Below are 26,088 nucleotides of genomic sequence, written 5' to 3'. Positions count from 1 at the left end.
GCGCCATTTTAATCTAGAATCAGTGGCTTCTTCTAAAGTGATCTTAATTGTTTCACATAATGTCAGGTTTTTGAATGTCAAAAGCTTTTATAAACTTTCAATGTCCTTAGTAGTTTTAACAGGTGGCTGAATTGTGTCAATGGTTTGATTGGCTGTCAAAGCCTTTTACTGCTGTTTCATGGGTAGGACCCTTTCTGACCCAGTGATACAAAGATCATGGTCAAAGATACTATGATCATTTAGCATTCATACCAGCATATCCAATGTGTTTGGACTTTCCATACAGGTCACTAATGAAGTTGGTTGTTTAAATGCTGGCAGGTAATTGTTAGAAAACTAATGGTTTCAGCGATGATTGATGTCAACATGTCTTGTGCATTTCAAATTGATTCTTGCTGGCTAAATTGAGTACATTATATGCTGTAAACATGCAGGCAGGAAAACAAATCAAGTGGTTGAGAGAAGAGTTAGCTTCTGATTGTTTAAGATGTTTCGACTCAAAAGCTTAAGAAACAACTGACTGATGTAGATAACAATGTTCGTTGGCAAGAAAAATAATTTGAAGAATGCATCACCCACACAAGAAACTGACAATTCCATCAACTGCATTCCATTATAGACACAATAGTAGGCACTTCCAATAGCATTACGCACGGTTAAAAGTTACCAGAAGAACCAGAGCTGTTGTACACCACAAAGCAATTCCAGTGTCAGAAATCTTCAAAGGAAGTGTGAACATAGCACCTTACATATACACACATACATTTAGAAAAAAGTTTATTAGTTAAACCAGTCCTAGACTTCCCCTTTGGGTCAGGTGAAACAAAGAGATAGACTCGCAAGTGTATCAGCCTTATGAAATGAGCAACAAAATCATGACTTGATGCACATCCTGCTGCCTTCACTATCATGGTGTCCACATATTTTATTTTTGAGTGAAATGTAGGAGCACATAGGGAGAGATTAAAAGAATATGTAAGCAGACACTACTTACTACTTGCTGGGTAAGATTTTTCAATGATCAGTATGAGTGAAAGCTGGTGAAGTTCCATTATCATGGATCTGAAAGCCTGCCTTCGATCAAATGCATTCAGGTTGCAAAATAAAAAGATAGAAGTGATTTCTGTTATCTTTCCTGACCAGCTTCCCAAAAGGGGAAGCAGTTCTACTCAATACATCCTATCATCTCGTCTGATCATTTGTGTATATTCAACAGTGTTTTTGTTATTATTCTCTCATGAGATGCACGCCTTGTTTGCAAGATCAGCATTCAAAAAACATCCTAAGTTACTTGAGAAGTTGGTTATGAAGATCAGAGGCAGTTCAGAACTAGCATGGAGCAATGATGCAGTTCTCACTCAGGCAAATTACCTTTAACTATCCCATGGAATTATTTAGAAGTGTAATCCTACTTAGTATCCCAAAACCTGAAATCCATAAACATGTTTGAGTATCTGCCTATTTGTTATCATTATAAGCAATTGTACATAACCAAAGTCCAGGAGTTACAGAAAGACATCAAAAAGGTATTAAAGCCACCTTTAATAACAATGTTTCTCATGTTTCTTCCAAACCATTGAAGATTGTGTGGAGAAAGTACAATGGTCATGAAATAATGGATACAATCCATGCTACTTTCTGTGTGCCTGATGAATTATAAAAAGAAGTAAACCCGCTGTAATTTCTTTGAGACATTCCATCTTGCACTAGTGAGTCGGCTCTGCAAAAGTTTCAGAAAAGTTTACTGAAAGCATTAAAACAGATAGATTCTTATGATAAAAATGTAGTACAATACCTCTCTTGCTCCTGCCTCATTCGTATCCGCTCATCTTCAGATGAAGGAGTTTCTTCCAGCTTGCCCTTGTTTGACCCTTTACGATCAAGCTTTCCAATTTTTTCTTCTTTCCGGTATTTCCCAAATCTGTAGATTATAATATATTGAAATTATTGCTTACCCTGTTGGAAAACATTTACTTATTATGCACCTACTTTATTCAATTACTCCACAATACCCTGGCCAATAATTAATGTCTGTCAACTAACATCAGTAAAAGCAGATTATCTGATCATTAACTCCTTGATGCTTGAAGGAGTTTATTATGTAAATTGGCTGCTGCATTACCAAGAGTGCAACTATAACTGCACTTAAGGGGGGAAAGAAACTGTAATATAAGGGGACATGAAAGTCTAATCAACACCACACAATAGGTATTGATATGTTCTGAGAATTGCATGATGTAACAATCAGAGAAGCAATTACATGAAACGTTTTCCATGAGTATTTTCTTTAATGCAGCTACCGTAGCTTCCTATGTAGTTCATTGCTTATTAAGAAAAGGTAATGTTTGGAATGGATGCAGAAGTTTTTGACAGAGCATCTTTTCCCACAGTAGGCTAAGCAGTTAGCCACTTCTGTTAATCCTCAAAGAAAAGTGTATGAATTCAAATAAGCTAACTTGTTTACTTTTCAACAATTGTTGTGGAGTTTTACAAGAAGAAGGTACAACTTGGGCAAAACAAACCACAGATTTGAAACATCGAAAACAAACCACAGCCTGGTCATTAATGAACTGGAAGTAGAGGCAAGGGAGGAAGAACCGGTATAGTAGTTGGACAAAGAATGCTGAGTATATTCCATGCAACCAGCAGGAACCATAATTCGTCTGATGATGATACTGTGGCGAGCATTCGGTCCATACTGACAGAGGAGGAAGCTCGTTGAACTCAATAACCATTTTATTGTTACAAATGCAAACCATAAAACAAACAGAATTTGTTCCCTTTCAATATCCAACAAAATATACAGTTGGGCAACACCTCAGGAGTAAGAGACAAAGAAAATTATTCCTTGGCATAACTGAGTGTTAAAATCTCATTCTGAAAGGCCAGCCATTGACAAGTAAGGGACTAACAATCCCATGGGAAAATAGTGCAAAAGTAGCAATGATAAACTGGAGGAATGTTATCATCCTTCTCCTGATAATGAGCTCAGTTCAAAGGAAAAACCAGATAGCCAGAAACTTGAACATTAAGCACAATGAATCTACTCTGCTAAGATACTTCTTGTTGTCAAATTTCCTGACTTTTGATTATCCATTTCACCTGAAGGAAGTGCCTATAAGTGGTTTACATGGTGAAATGGATTACTTGTCATATGGTTTATGACAACTATATGTTTACTTCTATATGGTTTACTTATCTTCACTTATGTGGGATACAAATTTAAAATGTTGTAAAGATCTAGTCATCTGATGGCACCTGTGAGGTGGATGTTCTAGTGCTAATGAATGAAATAAGGAGAAAAACAATTTGTAAGATCTGATAAAATAGGACACAGAGCACAAATAGATGAATCATGATTGATAGGATTGAAGGGATCTCTTTGTTATTTATTAGCCTTCTACCTTCTGAGATGTAGTGGACTTGTTGGAGTTTCAACACTTGAAAATGAAGCAAGCTTGGAAACGGGAAGAAATGGTGATGACATTTTCTAATTTGGGATGAGAGCAGGAGTCAGCCTGGTCATTAATGAACTGGAAGTAGAGGCAAGGGAGGAAGAACCGGTATAGTAGTTGGACAAAGAATGCTGAGTATATTCCATGCAACCAGCAGGAACCATAATTCGTCTGATGATGATACTGTGGCGAGCATTCGGTCCATACTGACAAGAGGAGGAAGCTCGTTGAACTTAATAACCATTTTATTGTTACAAATACAAAACAGACTGGGCACCATGACCCAGAGAGTGAACCCAACCAGTCTCATACAGATGGGGGAGGTGACTATTACCCACTTTGGTTACAGTTAGGGTGACTCACAAATACACAAGTGAATAACTGTACAACCCGAGCTAAAGTGTAACAATTAAAGTACTGGAACTTCCCACCATAATCCCACAAAAGCATTTTAACACATGAACAATAAACAGTACTGGCCATTAGAAATGCAGGGGTGGGCTGATGACCACACCACCCCCACACCCCCCCCCCCCCCCCAAGATCGTCACACTACATTTAATTTGGAAATAGGAAGAATTAAAGTGTACATTGGTCAACACCAGAACATGAGGAGAAGGTTGGTGATGCGGGTGGGAACTGAATAGACTTCTATTCAAGGAAGAACAAAGAATTAAGAGATTCAAAGGCAGTTCTGCTGATGGACAAAGTTGAAGAGAAAAGGGCCAATCATGGCCAAACAGAGACCATCTTCATCCTTACATTAACTTAAGCTCCACTAAAACCTTCGTCCCATTTCTCTAACACAACCATCGCATTTTGGTCAACTTGCTCCTTGAATTCCCTGCACCCCACCCCCACAATTCATTCAATTGTCCAGAAATGTTGCAGTCATTTTGTTCTTTCTACCTTATCCCATTCAGACCTCAACCTTTAACTCTAACCTTCCTTTCTCACTGTAGCTTTCCCAATACATATACAGTTGCAAGAAAAAATTAAGGAACCATTTGCAATTACCTAGTTTTACTGCATTAATTACTCATCAAACGTGGTCTGATTTTCATCTAAGTCACAATAATAGACAAACACAGTCTGCCTAAACAAATAACACACAAGCAATTGTACTTTTCGCGTCTTTATTGAACACATTGTTTAATCATTCACAGTCCAGGCTGGGTAAAGTATGTGAGCACTTCTAGCTAATAACTGGTTTAGACTTGCACAACAGGGAGGAGGAATTTTAGACCATTCCTCCATACAAAACTATTTTAGTTCATCAATATTTCTGGGATACCTCTTAAAGTCAAGCCACAGCATCTCAGTTGGGTTAAGGTCTGGACTCTGACTTGGCCATTCCTAAACACAAATTTTCTTCTTTTTCAAACATTCTGTTGTTGATTTACTCTTGCCTTTCCGATCATTGTCTTGTTGCATCATCCAACTTCTAATAAGCTTCAGATGAGAGACTGCTACCCTGACATTCTCCTATAAGATGTATTTATACAGTTTTAAATTCATTGTTCCCTCAACAACGGTAAGCTATCCAGGCCCTGAGGCAGCAAAGCAGCCCCAAACTATGATGCTCCTTCAACCATTCTTCACAGTTGAGATGAGGTTTTGCTGTTGGTGTGCCAACTTTTGCTTGCAACTGTATACTGCCTTACATCTGAAGAAAAACATATGCTTCAGAAACAAAATAAAACACCAAAAAATGCTTTTAATATACATCTTAAAGGAGAAAAGGTGGCGGAGAGGCAAAGAAGCTAAGGTATTTAGGTTGTAGCAGTTGAAGGCACAGCTACAAATAATGGACAAATAAAGTTCAGGAATGCTCAAAGTGTCAGAATTGGATAAAATGTAGATCTTTGAAAGGCCGTACGGCTGGAAGGAATTAGACAAAGTGGAGAGGAGAGGTCTCGGAAATAATAGATTCTGTTGGATGAGGTGTCGTACATGGAGAGTGAAAGAAAGGAGCTCAGTCAGGAATCTACTGGAATAACTGAGTCAAAAGGTAACAGAGGGACAGAAATGAGGGTTTCAGCAGCGGACCTTATAGAGGCAGGGATGGTGTAGAAATAAAAACATATCTATGTATAAATCTGAAGTCCAAACCTCAATCTGGGGTCATGTAAGATACCAAAGTGTTCACCTTTCAGCAGTTTCATCAAGATGGATAGAGAAATCCTGACCAGGGAATAACACTTGTGGCAAGAAAGATGGTGGCTTTGGCCTTTATAATATTTATTTTGAAGAAAGTTCTTTACATCTGGAACTGAACATGTTCTCCTAAGATACTCCACAACACTTTCCTGTTTAACCAAGCTTTAGGTCCCCATCTAGCTGCCTCTTCCTTCACTCTGGATTTAGTCACTATCTGATTGTATTCTAATGAAGTCACTTTCAAATACTTTTAGGGTACTAGAGTGATAAACAGTAAGTTGTGTTTGTATTTTACAAGGGCAAGAAAATGACAATGTCCAAAATAGTCTAACCAGCAACCTCTGGCATTCAATACTACCATCACCCAAGATCCCTAAACATCAAGAAATGGATCCATCAGGCAGACACAGCATGGATTCAGCAAAGGCAGGTCAAGTTTGACAAACTTACTGGAATTCTTTGAGGATATAATGAGTGCAGTGGAAAAAGGGGAACAGATGGACATTATTTACTTGGATTTCCAGAACGATAAAGTGCCACATAAAAGACTTATCTCTAAGATAGGGATGCATAGAAGTTGGGGTGATATATTAACATGGATAGAGGATTGGTTAACTAATAGAAAGCAGAGAGGTGGTATACACGGGTGTTACTCCGGTTGGCAGTCAGTGGTGAATGGTGTGCCGCAGGGATCGGTGTTGGGCTCGCAACTGTTCATGATATACATTAACGATCTGGAAGAGGGGACTGAGTGTGGTGTATCTAAGTTTGCTGATGATACTAAATAGAGTGGAAAAGCAAATTGTGCAGAAGATACGGAGAGTCTACAGAGAAACAGATAGTTAAATGAGAGGGCAAGGGTCTGGCAGATGGAGTACAATGTTGGTAAATGCGAAGTCATCCACTTTGGAAGGAAAATGAAAGAGCAGATTATCATTTAAGTGGTATAAAAATTGCAGCATGTTGCCATGCAGAGGGACTTGGGAGTGCTTGTGCATGAATCACAAAAAGTTGGTTTGCAGGTGCAGCAGGCTATCAAGAAGGCAAATGGGATGTTGTCCTTCATTACTACAGGGATTGAATTTAAGAGCAAAGAGGTTATACAGCAACTGTATAGGGCACTGGTGAGGCCGCACCTGGAGTACTGTGTGCAGTCCTGGTCTCCTTCCTTGTGGAAGGATTTACGGGCTTTGGAGGCAGTGCAGAGGAGTTTCACCAGGTTGATTCCAGAGATGAGGGGGTTAGTCAATGAGAAGGATTCCGTTTTCTGGGACTGTACTCACTGGAATTCAGAAGAATGAGAGAAGATCTTAGAGAAACATATAAAATTATGAAAGGGATAGATAAGATCGAGGCAGGAAAGTCGTTTCCACTGATAGGTGAGACCAGAACTAGGGGACATAGCCTCAAGATTCAGGGGAGTAGATTTAGGATGGAGATAAGGAAATGCTTTTCGCAGAGGGTGGCGAATCTGGAATTCTCTGCCCATTGAAGCAGTGGAGGCTACCTCAGTTAATATATTTAAGACAAGGTTGGATACATTTTTGCATAGTAGGGGAATTAAACTTTATGGGAAAAAGGCAGGTAGGTGGAGATGAGTCCATGGCCAGATCAGCCATGATCTTATTGAATGGCATAGCAGGCACAATGGGCCAGATGGCCGACTCCTGCTCCTATTTCTTATGTTCAACATCCTGAAAGTTAATATTCACCAGGAACTCAGGAGGATCAGCATATCAATAGCAAGCATCCCATCAATAGCAATAGCAAGCATCCCATCGCAGCCTTTCCGCCAGTCACAAGTGTGATGGAAAAGTCTCCACTCAGTTAGATAAGAGCACTTCCAATAGCATCCAGGTTGTTCAAATCTATCAAGGATAAGGTTGATTGATACCCCATCCAGCACTTTAATTATCCATCCCTCCATCAACAGTGCATTGCAGCCACAGTGCATAACATATATAAAAAGCAGTTATTTGCCCAGACTGCTCAAAGAGTATTTCACAAACCTGAAAGTGCAAACTCCAAGAAAGATGAGGGCAGCAGGTGCTGACAGTGCCCAGATCATGAAAGATCAACAAATTTAAAAAAAAACAAATGAAAAATAGGCCCATTTAATTGCTCTTTGCTAAAGGGATACATGGTTTGACTTACGATGAAAGGTCATTTGTCTAAAACATCCAATTCTGTTTCTCCCTTCTCAAATATTAACCAATTTGTTGACTATGTCCAACATTCTAATTTTATTTCTGATTTCAAATTAGTGATATAGTTTGTTATACTTGATTTATCACAAACACTCATTATTATTTAATAATAAAACCTATAATTAAAGGAATCCTTTTTTTAGTTTTGGGTTGCAAAATAAGCTGTCTGAGAGAATTACTAAATGCTTCTGGGATTTTTGCCAATGCCAAGTGTATTTTCATATGCCTGTTTGTATCTACACACACACACAATCACATTGTATACACACATATAAATGTGAATTACATAAAATACAATGCCTATAAAAACATTCACCCCCTTGGAAGTTTTCATTTTTTATTGTTTTACAATATTGAATCACAGTGGATTTAATTTGCCCTTTTTTTGACACTGACCAACAGAAAAAGACTCTTTCAAGTCAAAGTGAAAACAGATCTCTACAAACTGATCTAAATTAATTACAAATGTAAAACACAAACAAATTGATTACATAAGTATTCACAGCATTCAGGTCAGAATTTAGTAGAAGCACCTTTGGCAGCAATTACAGCCTTGAGTCTATGTGGATAGATCTCTATCAGCTTTGTAAATCTGGACACTGCAACGCTTCCTCACTTTTCTTCACAAAACTGCTTAAGCTTTGTCAGATTGCTTGGGATTGGGAGTGAACAGTCCTTTTCAAGTCGAGCCACAAATTCTCAATTGGATCGAGGTCTGGATTCCGACTTTGCCACTCCAGGACATTAGCATTGTTATTTCTTAGCCATTCCTGTGTAGCTTTGTCTTTATGCTTGGAGTCATTATCTTGCTGGAAAACAAATCTTCTCTCAAGTTGCAGTTTTCTTGCAGACTGCATCATGTTTTCCTCAAGGACTTCCCTGTATTTTGCTGCATTCATTTTACCCTCTATCTTGACAAGCCTTCCACTGTCTGCTGCAGTGAAGCATCCACACAGCATGATGCAGCCTCCACCATGCTTCACGGTAGCATTTAAGCTGATGGCCAAAAAGCTCAATTTTGGTTTCATAAGACCATAGAACTTTCTTCCAGGTGACTTCAGAGTCTCCCACATGCCTTCTGGCAAACTCTAGCCAAGATTTCATGTGTTTTTTTCAACAGTGGCTCTTTCTTTGCGACTCTCCAACACTCTGTTCCTGTACTGGGGCCGCGGTGATCGCAGTCCAGAGTGAGCGACCGAACAAGCGAGGAGTGCAACAGGATGCGTCCGCCTCCCTTGTAGGGTCTATCAGCCGACAAAAGTTTGTTTCAGTAGATTGCAGCGAGATAGCTGCTCTGCTACTTACGAAAACCTGAGCCTGAATTAGGTCTGTGAATATTTTAGCACTGGGTTCCCCCAGTGTGCTAAATAGGTTTAGAGGCAGCGCCCATCTGTCCGCGCTCCAGGCCAGTTGCAATGGCACTTCCCGCCGGCCACATGAGGTGGCCAGTTACCCGAGGCCAACCAGTGATCCCTGGCGCTTAGGTAATGACCTCACATGCTTTCAAGTTCAACAGTGAGCGTGACAGGGAATGAGGAAAGGTGCGGCTGACTCATATTGTTTCCTTGCGGCCTGGTGGTTGGGGACCAGTGCGTGGTGGGGGAGCTAGACGCATGCGCACTGGGCAGAAAGAATGGAACTAAAACCCCGCAACCCGGAAACAATCTCTCAACAGCATTTGTGTATTTCTTTTACTTTTTTTTCAGGATCTACTGGGAAAGGCTCAAAGATCAACCAGTCAATCACAATCGATGGGTTGGCGACCACTACTCTAAGGGATATTCAGTGACTTAGAAATTTTCTTGTATCCATCTACTGACTTGTGCTTTTCAATAACCTTTTCACAGAGTTACTTGGAGTATTCCTTTCACTTCATGGTGTAGCTTTTCCCAGGATACTGACTTACCAGCAGTTGGACATTCCAGATATGGATGTATTTTTACGACAATCAAATGAAACAGATCTCCATTTAACTAATTATTTGCCTTCTAAAACCAACTGGCTGTGCCAGTGATAATCTGGGGCGTCATATTGTGGGGGGGGGTGCGGGGTGAATACTTATGTAACCAATTATTTTGTGTTTTATACTTGTAATTAATTTAGATCACTTTGTAGAAATCGGTTTTCACTTTGAAACAACAGAGCCCATTTCTGTTGATCAGTGTCGAAAAAGCCAAGTTAAATCCATTGCAGTTCAGTGGTGGAGAACAATAAAACATGAAAACTTGCAATAGGGGTGAATACTTTTTATATGCATTGCAACTGGTTCTCTTGGCAACCATCAAGGCCCATTTATTAAAGGGCAGAAATTTTGTGTCTATTTAGCTCAATAAAACATCTTAACATGATCCTAGGCAGGAATACTCATCACATGTTAAAGCCCCACAACAGCAGTTCTCAGCAGATTGGACATTGCTCCGGACACCAGCACCTGTATCTCCTGTGTCTACATTTGAAAACTGCTTGTATGTGTAATTGAAGAGCCATGATCTACAGAGCTACAGACAGCGCTTGAAATAAGATTAAGCTTCCTTAGGTTATTCTATGCAACAGACACAATGGACTGAATAGCTTATTTCTGTGTTGTAAATGTTCTATGATTCTGTGTCTAAACAATTCAACTGAGTCTGCACAAAACTGTTGATGCTTAATATTATTAAGCTGTCATCAGATTACACTGGATATGAATCTTCATTCAGTTTTCATCTGGAATGAAAATGGAGTGTTACAAACATCCACCAGACCAGGATCCACTGCCAACTTGGCTCCATTGCATCAGATTGCCATTTTAAATATGGACTACTTCCCCTGGTGAAGGCAGACATCAATGATGAAATTTATTACTTCTTTCAAAACACATTCATTAGCCATTGATAGTCTAAGTACCTGCAAACTGGCAAGGGCCAGTAGTAGTTGAAGAAAATGTCATTCTTTTGCATAAGCTACATAGCCACCAAAGTTTACAAGAAACATACATGAGAAAACAATGGAAGAACTCAGGCTGTGCTGAAAGGACAGAGGTCTGAGACTAGCAGCTCTCTCAAAGGAAGCAGTATAGCAGTAAGCTTCCTTAGGTCCTGCAAAAATCTAATTTTTACACCATTTGACAGCTCAACTATGAATTCAGATTTTAAAAAGTCACTTCTGCGCTGTATTTTGCAGTGACCACTTAATATGCCAGTAAAAATGGCAATTTTAGGAGCCAAAACAGAATTATCTAACAGTTACATTGAGGACAGAAAAGGTCCAGCATTCATGTTCAAAATAATTACATTTAAACTGTATAGTTATCATTACTGTTTTCATTACACTTTATCGGTATAGTTATGTTGAAACACACTACTGTGAGATAAGTTGGGAAAACCATGACAATCTTTCAACAGAGGACATTTGATGCGACTAATAGTGCTGCCCTTTCTTCAAAACAACACAGCCACTAATATAAAAGACACTTCATTTCTCGCACCCACCCCCTAGATGCACTCAAGTATTTGCCAAAAGGTGGTTATCATTATGCTTAAAAAAAATTTCTGTTAGTAAACATAATTCTGCAGATCCGTAACTTTAAAGTTTTTTTTTGTTTTTACAATGTATGACTTTTATTACTGAATATCATAACAGCACAAAATATTTGAAGTAGGCCAAAATCACCTTATTAGATATCACATTAGAAAAACTGTAAATTTGACAGCAAAGAGAAAAATACTACTGCTCAAAAGCAGCTATTAATTTCTGCAAATAAACTTTTGGTTCAAGACAGGTTTACTTAGAAAACAAAGAAACCTAATTAATGGATTTTTTGCTTTATAAAAAATAGAAAGGTGTTCTATGTTCTCTTCATTTGGAAAATACCAATTTTTTTCAACTTATTAGAAATAATTAATTCATCCCCACTGACTTCGTCTTCCCAGCTTTCTTTTCCAATATTTTATAATACAAATCAGAAAAATGAATGGTACACAAATTTTATATTGGTTCCCCCAGTAAACATTTAGCTTAAAAATATTTTATGTAAACAAATTGAGCTTTTCTTTTCCTACCTGGACATAAAAAGCATTTGGAATTATAGGGTAGGAATTGAATGTTTCACATGAAATGTTTCATGCATTATAAAGTAACATTTTATTAGAATATAGAATTTCTCAATGGCAGTTCCACTACTGTCCATTTCGAATCTCCATTCTTGTTTCTGGTGAGTCTTCACCTTCTAACAATTTTTCATCACCTTAAAGATTTAGTGTAAATTAAGCAAAGCAGGGAATTAGCAACTGCAAGTGAATTGTAATCACAATGGAATGAACTGGATAACAGGATTGGCAAGGCTTTTTTGGAATTATTTATTCCTGAGATGTAGACATCAGAAACAAGGCTGGTAGTTATTGTTAACACATACATGCTGCAGCTGAATAACTGCAGCCAGAATCAATCATGTCAGGACAGAACTGAAGTCACATACAGGCCAAAACATCAGAATAAAATTAGTAAACTGACTGGGTTGCTCCACAATCTCCAAAAAAAAGAACCAATCTCTGTCTTGAATATATTCAGTCCTCCAGGTAGCCAGGAACTATCTTTTCCAAAACTTGGAGTTCAAAAACAAGACAGCATATACAATTAGAATTGCTGAGGAGCAATTTTTTCATGCAGAGGGTGATGACTATGCGGATAAAAAAACTGAGGAAGTAGTTGAGGCAGTCACAATAATATTATTTAAGAAGCATTGATAGAGGAACAAGTCTTAGAGGGATATGGTCCGTAAATCAGAAATTCGAACAAGCAGAGCCTGCACTATGATTAGTATGGACTTGTTGAGCTGAAGGGCCTGTATTCATGCTGTATTGCTCTATAACTTGACTACCAGTCTATCCTCAAGACCAAGTGCTCTATTCCAAGCAAAACTTGGTATATGTTCTCTGCACCCTCTGCGGTGCAGTCATTTCCTTCTTGTCATGTGATAAACAGAAACGTATACAGTATTCCACTTGTAGAATAACCAAAATTTTATAATCCCTCTGCTCATATATTCTGTGCCATAGTTAAGAAAGGCAAGTATTCCATCTGTCTTCTTCATCACTTCTGCTACCATACCCAAGGAAACTTGGACTTCTATGCTGAGGACTCCTTTTCCCCCAATGCCTTACCACTCATTGTACACATCCCAAAGCACATCATCTCGTGTTTATAAGCATTAAGTTCCATCTGTCATTGTTCCACCCACTTTACCAAATGAAGAATAAAGAGTGGTACCAAATGAGGATATAGTAACGCAGTCTCTGGTTTTCCACCTGTCAATAAAGCTAACGATTTTCCTGTCATCTGCCAAGTATTAACCATATAACAATTACAGCACGGAAACAGGCCATCTTGGCCCTTCTATTCCGTGCCGAACACTTGCTCTCACCTAGTCCCACCTACCTGCACTCAGCCCATAAATGTCCATTCCTTTCCTGTCCACATACCTATCCAATTTTTTTTTAAATGACAAAATCGAACCTGCCTCTACCACTTCTACTGGAAGCTCGTTCCACACAGATACCACTCTCTGAGTAAAGAAGTTGACACTTGTGTTACCCCTAATCTTTTGCCCCTTAACTCTCAACTCAACTGTGTACCTCTCCATAGTTGCTGTCCTAGCTGCTTGGTAATTTCAGCATTTTCTGCTGTTAAAATAATACAAAAGTCCAGAATAGTTTGAGTCATTCTATCATAGTTCCAAAATGATTTCCTTTATCGAAATGTTATAAAATTTACATTCTGCACACTGTCACATACTTCATGTTCATTAACACAGTTCTTTACTGTGAAATGAAGTATTTGATACTCATATCTACAAGATGGAACACAAATCCACAAACCAATTCAGAAATGCTACTACTGTCAGTGGAGTCATAAGTCACTTCTGCTTTATCATAAAGGCACCCACAAGATTTCATACAGATGCAGGGAAGTATAAACTCAGTGGCCACCTGCTCATTAATGCAAATAGCTGATTGGCTAATCATGTGCCAGCAACTCATTGCATGAAGGTATGTGGACATGCTCAAGTGATTCAGTTGTAGTTCAGACCAAACGTTATAATGGAGAAGAAGTGTGATCTAAGTGACTGATTGTGAAATGCTTGCTGGTGCCAGACGGCGTGGTTTGAATATATCAAAAACTACTGATCTCCTGGAATTTTCATACACACCAGTCTCTCGAGCTTATTAAGGACGGTGCAAAAAGCAAAAAAAATCAAGTGAGTGGCAGTTCTGCTAGTGAAAATGCCTTGCTGGAAAGAAGTTGGAGGAGAATGGCCAGATTGTTTCAAGCTGACAGGAAGGCAACCAGTAACTCAAATAACCCCATGTTACAACAGTGGTCTGCAGAACAGCATCTCTGAACACACAATACGTTGAACTTCAAAGAATTCAACAAACATACATTCAGTGGCCACTTTATTCAGTACAGGAAGTGCCAAATAAAATGGCCACTGAGTGTACAAAGTGTTGGCTTAAGGAGACCCCAGCAATGTCCTCTCTGAAATAACTTGATGCAGAGTGGCACGTTTCACTGGATGTTTCCATGCACATGACAAATAAAGCTAATCTTTATCTCTTTCTTGAACTATAGTTTTTTCCCTAAATTTCCCTCACAATAGATTATGTAGATTATGTCACATTGCCGCTTTTGCAAATCTAGTAAGTATAAATTGACTTCCTTGTTTTCCTACAATGAAATAGGGACTGAAGGTCAGAAGTAGTTTATTGGCCATTGTGAGATATGAAATTTGCCAGATTAGAGCAAGAACTTCTTTCTTTCACAGTAAATTCAACTTAACCAGTTGTAGCAGATCTGGAAACAAATTTTGGGCTTTGCAGGTATTTTGAAGAGCAAATGCCAAGAGTTATTTAACATCATAAAGCATTTGCTTATGAGGAAGAAACTCATTCCAAAATTTGTTACATTCCCTCCCCCCCCCCCAACCACAAGAGAAAACCAATAGCAGGTATTGTTCTGAGTCCACTACAATTGGCAGGATTTCTGTGGTACAAACAGATATTTGAGGTCTTGGCTGCAGATCTGTCAAGGATTGTAGCATGGAATCCACTATATCCCAGGACACAGTGGTGCTGAATATTACATTATTTTCAGATTCTTCACCACTGATCTGTGAGCCATCTGGGTTCCTGGACCTTACATCAAGGCAAATGATTAGCATTACTGCAAACCATGCCAAACTGGAATCTGAACGTTAAATAGAAAAGGAAGAACACAGAATTCTGACATCCAAGTTAGCCAATGCACTAATTCCAATCTGTGCATATGCAAATAATAAGTGGCAATTTCTCAATTGCTGGCTATTTCTGAGCTGGCTCCATCATCGTGCAGACTCAAAATATGTAAGCCGTTGTGTGCAACTTCAGACAATCCTTGACCAAACAAAAGCAAGGCAATAATTGACAGCTTATAACTGACCACTACAACCTGCATTTCTACACTACCAAGAACAGGAAAGATGATCAAAGTTATAAGGATCCATCTAAGAGAAACATCCAAACTGAACAGGCAATATTAGGATGCTCCACAGAGTAGAACAGAGATGCCCAACAACTCTGCCAACAGTGTAGGAGCTTTATGAGACTGAGAAGTATTGGAAGGGAATCATACGGTCAGGCACAAAGTTGGAGAAGCTTGCTAAGGTAGCATGTGTTATAGAATGACTCATTTCCTTGGCTAGTGTGAGTAATCCAGTTGAATTTTAATAACAATCTGGCGATGCCACAGTTAATTTTAATATTAATTATAATACATTTCAGTTAAGGGAACATGCTGAACGTACAAGAGAAAAACAATGGTCTAACATAGAACAGTACAGGCCCTTCAGCCCACGATTTCGTGTTGATCTTGTAACCTGGTTTAAGATCAATCTAACCCTTCCCTCATGGATAACCCTCCATTTCTCTTTCATCCATGTGCCTATCTAAGAGTACCTTAAATGTCCCAATTGTATCTGCCTCAACCACCAAGCCAGGAGCGCGTTCCACTCACCTCTGACAATCCATCTATACCTTACACCTGAAACGTTTTTCCCTCATATTAGCTATTTCTGGGGAAAATTCTGGGGAAAAGAAATTTCCAGGCTGTCCACTCAATCTATACCTCTTATTATCTTATACTTTTATTAAGTTACCTCTCATGCTACTTTGCGTCAAAAAGAATAGCTCTGGTTCTCTCAACCTATCCTCATAAGACTTGATTTCCAATACAGTTAGCACCCTGGTAAATCATGGTAAGGGTGCATGGGAGGTGTAGCACCTCCAGATGGGGGGGGGGGGGCTTGTCGCACTCCTTGGAGTGGCTCGTCATCTATTGGTCCCCACCAACGCCCAGCTCTCACCTGTGGCTCCTCATAGCTGTTTGCATGTGACAGCGGCCACACCCCGGGCAACGGCTTCGACAGGCCAGCTAAACCAGGTGAGGGTAGACATCAGGCCTGAAACCCTCAGTGAGATAGGAATTTGCTCATCCCAGCATGCGGAGACTGCTTCGGTGGATCAGGTGGAGGAGACCCCGGGGGTTCAACAGCTGAGAAGGCGTTGCAGCAGTGCATTGTGGAGTGCGTAGGGCGCGGCAGAACACTTAAGAAGATGTGGCCATCCAATGCAGCCAAGGAAGTTGCCAGACGTAACGATTCTTCGTGCCACTGGATCCTGAATTCTGAGGCCGATAGAGTGGGATCGTCTCTGTGCAAGGCTTTTCCACTTTAATGTCTTTCACGCACTGGTTACATTGTGCAATGGTTGGCTGGTGGCGCAGTGAGATCAGCACCGGGCTCGAGAATGGAGGTTCCCAAGTTCGATCCAGTGACGGGCCGCCCCTGAGCGCACTCTCCATCTATGCCGGGTTGATGTTGAGCTCGCAACTCAGCCTTGTAAAAAAAAACACTGCCACCCTGCACAATGAAGTCTTCCTTGTACCCCGAGAAACAATCATTATTATTATCATTATTTATAAATCATGGTAGTCTAATAACTTAAACAATGAGATATAAAATAAAACTGGGGCATCCAAAACCAGAGAGCCTGTGCTTAAGTGTAGAGGTTTACAGGAGATCTGCAGGATTATTTCCCCCCACCCAGATGATAGTTGCAATCTAGAACCCAGAAAATGGTGCAGGCAGGTTTCCGCAACATATTTCAAAAGCATATGAATGAACACTTCATCATCAAGTCAAAGATAGCTACAGATCAAGTGCTAGCTATGAAGTACAGTCAACATGGCTTTGAGAGGGGCAGATTGTGCCTCAGGAGCCTCAGCTGGGTTTCTCAATGAATAGACAAAATAGATGGAGCTGGAGTTGAGATGCATTGCATAAGGCATTTACCAGGATCCCCATGGTAAGCTCAGGAGGCATGGGATCCATTGAAACTCGGTTGTGTGGATTCAGAACTGGCTTGCCCACAGAGGACAGAGGATGGTAGTAGAATCAGTATATTCTGCCTCAGGTGGGTGATCAGTGGTGTTCTGAAAGGGTCTGTTCTGAGATGGCTGCTCTTTGTGTTTTTTAATAATGACTTGGATGAGGAAATGGAGGGGGTGTATTAGTAAGTTTGCAGATGACACGAAGGCTGTGGGGGTTGTGAATGGTGCAGAAGGTTGTCTTCGGCTACAGTGGTAAATTTTGCACAATTTCAGAGGATGCAGAGTTGGGTGGAGAAGTGGCAGATTAAGTTCGGTCTCGAAATGTTTGAAATATTACATGTTGAAGAATCAAACTTGAAGACAGAGTCCTAAATTAATGGCAGAATTCTTAGTCGTGTCTCTCAATTTCACAGTAACTCAAAGTTGCCACACAAGTTGATAGGCTTTGCTGGCCTTCATTAGTTGGAAAATTGAGTTCAAGGGTGACAAGGTAATATTGCAGTATATTAAACTCTGATTAGACTACACTTGGAGTACTATGTTCAGTTCTGGTCGCCTCATTATAGGAAGATGTCGAAGTTTTCGAGAAGACACAGAGCAGACTTACCAGGATGCTGACTTGGTGAGAGAACGTGTCTTATAGGTATATGTTGAGCGAGCTGGGGCTTTTGACTTTAGAGTAAAAGTAGATAGAGGTGTATCAGATTATAAGAAGCATAAAGACAGTCGACAGCCAGCACCTTTTTCCCAGAACGGTAATGGCCAATAACAGAGGACATCCAAGACAGGTTGTCAGCAGCCTTAGAAGTAACTGTTGTGTATTTAATATCTCAGTAATATTTGTGTAATATTGTAAATATATTGCTTAATTCAGCATTGTTATTTACATAATTCATTATGGATTATACTGTATATAGAAGTATGTGAACGGCATACATCATTACACACATCATAAGTGAGCTCCTCACTAAAGTAAAAACACACATAACAGTAATCGTGCCATATTTTGTAACACTATTCAAGGTCAAAACAGCTTATTGACGTACTCTCTTAAGGGATGGGTTTAGCAGTGTCTCCAGATAAAGAGATAGGAAGTCAAGCTCTCTCTTTTCTGCTACTTGTCTCTGATGGTGAATTTTAAGCACAAGATAAAATTCTGTTTCAACACCATCCTCAGGATACTAATAAACAAAACACACTCTCTTAGAGGATTGTTCTATGGCATCAATTTTGCACAGATCAATGCAGTTTCCAGCTACATACACAGTTGAATCCCCAAATGAGCTGGGGCACATACTTTCAGATCAACTCGGATGTCTCAGTCATTCTCACAACTATTTCTAATAAGTTCATTGTTATTTTAAGACATTGTGGGAAATACAATAGGATCTCTAGCATAAACAACAACAGAAAGATTCTGAATCAGTTTAACTTTCGATAAGGAAAGATTTCTTATACTTTCTCTAAGACCTATGCCATTCAAACCCTTGGGGAATACATGTAGCTACTTCAAACCAAGGCTTTTCTTCAGCGTTTTTTACATGACTGATAGGAACACAAGAATGTGCCTGACTCACCAGCATCTCTTGTGGCCTAGTCACATTCTTGTGAAAGACTGACATTCGAAATGTACCCTTTTCATACAAGTGGAAAATATTAGGTCCGATATCTGAAATATTAATCTGAAGTAAAAACAGCATACAATTGTCAGAACCAAATTATACCATTCCGTATCTCAAAATAAAATAAATAGAAGTTTTAAAATCTGGCCATACCTAATCATGAATGGAAGTTGACAACCAAACAGGTTACAAGAGAGAAAGGAACAAAGGACGCCTCGATTCTGCAGTACTGAACACACAATTGTGCTAAAGGGAAGGCCTCAACATTCACGTCCACAGTTGCGTAGATGTTCCAAGTGGATGTCCCATTCCCAACATTCACAAATCCAGCCTTCCATCAAACTGAATCACCACTTATAACATCAAGAAATGACTGACAGCACTGGATGCAGCAAAGGCTATAGGATAAGACAACATCCTAGATGTAGGATTGAAGACCTGCACTCTAAAATCAGTTCTGCCTCTAATTAAATTTTTCCAGTACAGTTATCTAACAATATTCACAATGTTCCAATCTGACTAATTAGTATTCAGCCACCTTAAGGCTGATTTATACTTCTGTGTCGCATCTACACCGTAGGTACCGCATACCCTACGCCGTACCCTACGCCATAGGGTAACGTGCACCACCCCAAAAAAGTAACTTGGTGTCGCGGCACCGCAGACTGCAACAACTGTGATTGGTCGGCTTGGTTGCATCGCATTTCCTACTATGTATTTTCGGTTGCTTCTTCTCCACCATGTCTGTACACCGGTGCGAAATAAATGAACCAAATCGTCAAATCTACCTGCCAACATGTGAAAATGTTTGAAATGCATTTCCTTGTCCATGTCTCTCACGAAGAAACTCAACACAGTGGCATGGAAACCCCACTGCCAACTAGCATTTTGCTCGCTACGGCATAGAGCCTACTCAGAACTATAAATCAGGCCTACGACGTAGCCCATACGCAGAAGTATAAATCAGCCTTTACTCTTAATCAGTAGCAAAATGATGGAATGTATCATGGACAGTACAATCAGACAGCATTTCACACCTGCTCATTGATGCAAAACTTAGATTTCACCATCTGCAGACCTCATCAAAGGAGCAGACCAAAGAAATGAATTCAAAGATAAAGCAACAGTTTCTGTCCTTGACATCAAGGCACCATTTGACCAGGCATGGCATCAAGGAACCCAAATAAGGCTCAAGTTAATAGACATCAAGGAGGAAATCCTCCAATGACCAGAAACACACTTTGCACAACGGAAAATTGTTGTGGTTGTTGAACTGTTTCAGCGCCAAGACATCAGTGCAGGAGCTCCTTGTGAAAATATCCAAAGCCCAAACATTTCCAGCTGCTTAGCCAATGAACTCCTTCCTTCAGATCTCAAGCAGGGAGCTTCTAATATAACCATCTGACTTTGATAATCAATAGCTTCATCTGTCACAATAGACCAGAAACTCATCTGGGCCAATCAATTAAGTATTGTGGCACAAAATAGGACAGGGAAGTTGAGAGTCACAGTTCCAGACTGATGGCAGCATTACAAAATCTGAATCTAGCCACATTAATATGGGAAACTGTGAGGAGTAGCTACTCTGTAATAACTCAATCCCTTGTTTTGAGTGCCAAGTACAACTTCAAATTCAATTTTAATTGCCATTCAATCATACATGCATACCTATGAATACAGCCAAATGAAACAGCATTGCTCTGGAGCCAAGGTGAAGAACACAGTAACAACAGTCATACGCTAAACAAGGTACATACAGTATAGCAGAAAAACCTAATCACACAAAAAAAATGTAGCCCAAGTCCCTGAATCCACAAATATTGCAGTAGTCTGTAGTTGAACACAATACAGCTTGACTCCCGCTGAGCAAACACTGGAGAGCAGCACTGATGCCAAACTGGTTGTCTGTCCTGCCAATAAACCCAGTGACTTGCAGCATTCCATATTACCAATATGCAACAGGGCCTTGCGCTCACAACAAAAGCAACAAAGATAATCAATCACTTTTAGACTGAACACTGCCTTCAAGCACCAATGCCTCTCTGTAGCAGGTAGCAGCATGCTCTGCACCAAGTCCAGCTCCTTCAGTTCCTCTGACAACAAGTGACTCGCTGATAGGATAGACCTGCCCCATTAAGTTCTTAATGCCCAGCAAAGTCTTGCTTTTGTAAAAAATGCGTTAAAAGAATAACACCTTTGATTGACCCCATGGAAACCACTGTGCTTAGTACATTGCCATCTTGCTGAAAGGGCCTTTCTGTTTAGCACTTTCTCACTTTGGCCCCTCCCAGTCTTACCCTTTGCCATAAATTGCTACAAGATCTCAATGAGAACAGAGCAAAGAAATTACCAAAGGTAGTACAGAATTTTCAGAAGATTATATCTTTCCTGGCTATGGTTATTAATGCTTACCACAGAATAGATTATATTTGAGAACTAAAACCAGGGAATGGAACAAGCTATGCAAATAATCTAAGTAAAGGTCATTCAATTGCCGGACAGTGAACTTATCAATTGTCTCTAAGAATGTGAAAGCAGCACTTGTGAAGAAGAAAAAGGAATTAACTTGAGGAAACATTTCTTCTACTGAGACATTTTACATAACTTGCTTTGTAATAAAATAATCATTATCTTCACAGGTGGAAACTTCAAAATTGGTTTGGAAGACATTTTGTTGTCCTAATAGATCTTGACTAGAAACATTAATTATATTTTTCTCATTTCCAAATCACAACACAACCAAAATGCACAGCAAATTGATTTCCCGAACTGTTCTACCATCTCTCCTTTTTTCAGAACCTGATAATGCACATTCTTCAAAACGACACTTGTCTTAGTCGTTAAAAATATACCTTACACAGGGCTTATAACATCAGGGTTTCACAAGAATTTGTACTTTTGAACACTATGCTATTCTTCCTCATTCCTTCCTTATCTACATGAACACTGATATTTCTTTCTGAAAGGATTCCAGGGGATAAGCATTTTCTACAATGGTTCCCAGGATGAAGAATTAAAGTTGCCAAAGTCAGACAAAAAAATCTGAGATTATGCTTTTTGAAACAGATAAGGCATGATTAGTATACAAAGTTGATGGAGTTAAGGAAGAGAAACCAAGAGAAAATGTGCTTATTAACAGTGCATACAAGGTTCAGAGAACACCATTTGAAAGTCATTCACGAGTTATCCGTGGTTGACAGAAGAAAGATTTTGTTTTATTTTTACAATGAGGAGTAATTTGGAAAAGTGCTGCCTGAAACTGTGATGAATACAATAAATTCAATTGTGGTTTTCAGCAGACAGACAGACATACTTTATTGATCCTGAGGGAGATTGGGTTTTGTTACAGCCGCACCAGCCAAGAATAGTTAAGAAATATAGCAATATAAAACCATAAATAATTAAACAATAACAAGTTAATCATGCCAAGTGGAAATAAGTCCAGGACCAGCCTATTGGCTCAGGGTGTCTGACACTCCAAGGGAAGAGTTGTAAAGTTTGATGGCCACAGGTAGGAATGACTTCCTATGGCGCTCAGTGTTACAACTCGGTGTAATGAGTCTCTGGCTGAATGTACTCTTGTGCCTAACCAGTATATTATGGAGTGGATGGGAGTCATTGTCAAAGATGGCATGCAACTTCGACAGCATCCTCTTTTCAGACACCACCATCAGAGAGTCCAGTTCCACCCCCCACAACATCACTGGCTTTACGAATGAGTTTGTTGATTCTGTTGGTGTCTGCTGCCCTCAGGCTGCTGCCCCAGCACACAACAGCAAACATGATAGCACTGGCCACCATAGACTCGTAGAACATCCTCAGCATCGTCTGGCAGATGTTAAAGGATCTCAGTATCCTCAGGAAATAGAGACGGCTCTGAACCTCAGTGTTCTTTGACCAGTCCAGTTTATTGTCCATTCGTATCCCCAGGTATCTGTAATCCTCCGCTATGTCCACACTGACCCCTTGGATGGAAGGTGCCTTAGCCCTCCTCAGGTCCACCACCAGCTCCTTAGTCTTTTTCACATTAAGCTGCAGATGATTCGCTCACACCATGTGACAAAGGGAATTAGATAAGAATTGTAAGATAAAACTCTTAGAGGATCACATGGGAAGAGCAGGGAAATGGAACTGCTTTAATTTCTCTACAAAGAGTTGGCACAGACTTTATGGTCCAAATAGTTTCTCTCTGTGCTGCAACAATTGTAAGATAGTGTGTATAAAACTTCTAACCTCATCTCAGCTAAGCTTAATGAATTCAGAATAAACCCAAAAATGCATTTTTACAAATAAAATCAGAAAATGTTAGAAACACTCAGCAGGTCAGGCAGCATCTGCCAAATGAGAAACAGAGTTAACACAGTAACAGCAGTTTCGTAATTTAATATTAATTTTCAGCAGTTTAACCCACTAAATCTCCGAATAAAAGTCTTTTTCCTTATAATAAATAATTTTGAATAAAAGAGCTATTTAATATTGGCATCCACAAATATTTCACATTTTGATAAACAAATTTGACTTTATTAACTATAAAATTAAAAAATCCAGAGTTTCTCCAATGTTACCTATTCCATTCAATCAAAATAACAGTCCAGACAAAAGTAGTGTCTATAACTTGATCAGATTGTTTTATCAAAAGAATTTTTACAATTAATTATTTCTTACATTCTCGGCATGAAAACTATTGAATTCAGTGAACCTCCACCTCTCCAAAAGTGAGGTCCAATCCTACCCAAGTGCATGGACACTTGTTAAAAAAGTAGGAGCCATATGAGTGCAAACTATATACTTCCAGACTGACAATGAGATGCCAACTATAGCAGGCATGCCTCCGCTAACCTAACCTAGAGCCAGCAATTACAGGCAGCACCATGGAACAACTAGCAGAGGTGCAAGCTAACATCTCCACTGACCCAAGTTCAATCCTGACTTTCTGATTTTCCCTGGGTGGAATTTGCATGTGCTTCCTGTGACTGCAGGAGTTCTCCTGAAGACGTGTAGGTTGGTAGGTTTACAGTAAATTGCTCATCATGAGCAGCAGAATCCAGGGAGAAGTTGTCAGAGATACAGTGAGAATAGGCTAGAGGTATAATTAGTTGGAGAATGGGATTGCATTGTGAGCTGGCACAACTTAATGAGACAAAGTGGCTTTCTTCTACGTTAGAGGAAAAATGGAAATAAGGCAAACCCGTGCTCACCCACTGTTCGAAACATCTTACTGAGACTGAATTTGCAATTTTCAAAACCAGTGAATATTTCACTCAAGCAACTGTAAAACGTTGCACGTACAAATTCAAGCTGCTTGAACTTCCACTGCACAATCATGATTACCTTAACTACCAGTAAAGGCAAATGAACTGGTGCAGAATGAAAAACATCCAGAGAAACCTCTCTATTTCTACCGTTGAGATTTCTATTGGTCACTGACTGCAAGGTCAACATAAACTCTGGAAATCATGGCATTTGTCTGCTTATACACATTTTCAACAGAATGACAATAGACACTTGGTGTTATCTAAGGTGATCAGGTATGAACTGTTCTGATGAAAGTTCATTGCCCTGAAATATGAATTCTTCATAGATGATGATTTATGTGATAAATATTCCATGGACTCAGAGCTACCTACACCCTATCCTCGTTATATGTGGGGGATACGTTCCTCGAAGTCGATGCATAATGTGAATAATTATTTAAATGGATAAAATAGGGATGCGTTCCAGAGGGCTTCCTGAATATGTTTAATCTGTAATTTATTCACATTTTCGTACCAATATGACACAAAAGCAGTGCCACAAGACGTCATTTGTATTATATTTCATCAATTTAAGGTAATATTCAATGTAATTAACCATAGAAAGTTAACATCCTGGAGTGCACAGTACTCACCAACAGTGTTCGCGGCAGGAGATGAGTGGTTGCTGTGGTGTCAGGCAGCTTTACATGGATAAGGTGGATGGTTGTGGTCGTCAGGATCATATCAAGCACAGCAAGGGGTGAAGGAAGACTCACAGAACTCCTGGCAGCAGGAGATTACACCGGTTTGAAGGAAGTTGTAAGGGTTGTTTGCTTGGCAGCATTTTGTTTTTCAGCATAGATTTGCTTGTAGGTAAGAAGGGTTGACAGCAGGGAACGACTGAAATGCTGACTCTGTTCTAAACTTGGGTCCATGTCCATCGCCATTTGTGCCAAGTGTTCCAAATTCCACCATTCCCTCACCATCGGTAAACTCACAGGATTTTCAAAATTGTCTGTTGCTTGCAGCATCTAAGAGGTAGTTCACCATAAAAAAAAACGCCTTGAATGTGGATCACACCTTGGTCGAGTGGCTGAATCAGCAATGTTGTGTTAGGCGGCAGGAAACGCTCTGGTATGTTAGGATGAATGCTGTTCAAATGTTTAGGATGGGCTGACACATTGTCAAGCAACAAAAGAACTTTAAAGGCAAGATTCTGTTCCTGGTAGTTGCGTTCCAGAGCTTTGTTACCTTCAGCTGATGCCATGCCATATATAATTTCCAACTTTCTTTCAAGTGTTATAACGGTTCTCTGCCGTTCGGCTGATAGCCCAGGACATGACGTCGGACGATTAGGAGGCATAGTTAAATATTTCAAACACAAAATCACAGTACCGTAGGTAAAACCAACAAAAGTTTAAGAGCGCAAGACCGCACATCCACACCTTGCCAGAACCAATGTGAGACTGGCGGGAGTGAGGTTGTGAGGCGCGCGCACGTGACTTGTATTGGCGGGAAAGCAGTGCTCCTTGTACAACTGAGTTTTGGACGCATATAAAGAGATGTTGGTAGAAATAGGTTCCTTGCATTACTGTGAATCCGCACAATCCGAAGACGCATATAACGAGGATAGTGCGTACCAATGAAATATGCCTTTCATCCCAACTCATCCATGCCAGCCAAGCTGCTAGACCCATTTGCTACTTTTGGCTATATCCTTTGAAATCATTACAATCCATGTACCTGTCCAAATGGTTTTTAAACTCTGCAATTATACCCACTTCTACTGCTTCTTTGGGCAGTTTGATTTTTGTATTTTTTGTTTCAGTTTCAAATTTAGGATCAGGTTTATTATCACTGACATACAGTATGTCTTAAAACTTGTTGCTTTTTGGCACAGAATAATTCATAAAAAGATATATAGTTCCGTGCAAGTCTTAGGCACATACAAACAGCTAAGGTGCCCAAAACTTTTGCACAGTACTGTATTTGTCAATGTGGAGCAGAG

General features: G+C 39.7%; 1 protein-coding gene across 5 annotated transcripts in view; it reads right to left on the bottom strand.

Annotated features, from left to right (window-relative positions):
• Positions 1–26,088, bottom strand: part of pard3aa (par-3 family cell polarity regulator alpha, a) — an 850,778-nt gene that overhangs the window by 116,399 nt on the left and 708,291 nt on the right. For all 5 annotated transcript variants that reach the window (XM_059971936.1, XM_059971937.1, XM_059971939.1 and 2 more), the window contains one exon: positions 1,796–1,921. In XM_059971936.1, coding sequence (XP_059827919.1) covers positions 1,796–1,921 — 126 coding nt within the window. The remainder of the gene's footprint in view (positions 1–1,795; positions 1,922–26,088) is intronic.

This window comes from Hypanus sabinus, chromosome 6, assembly GCF_030144855.1.
Source record: "Hypanus sabinus isolate sHypSab1 chromosome 6, sHypSab1.hap1, whole genome shotgun sequence".
NCBI classification, from domain to species: Eukaryota; Metazoa; Chordata; class Chondrichthyes; order Myliobatiformes; family Dasyatidae; genus Hypanus; species Hypanus sabinus.
The sequence above is the reverse complement of the archived record's forward strand: the minus strand, read 5'-3'. Positions and strand labels throughout refer to the sequence as shown.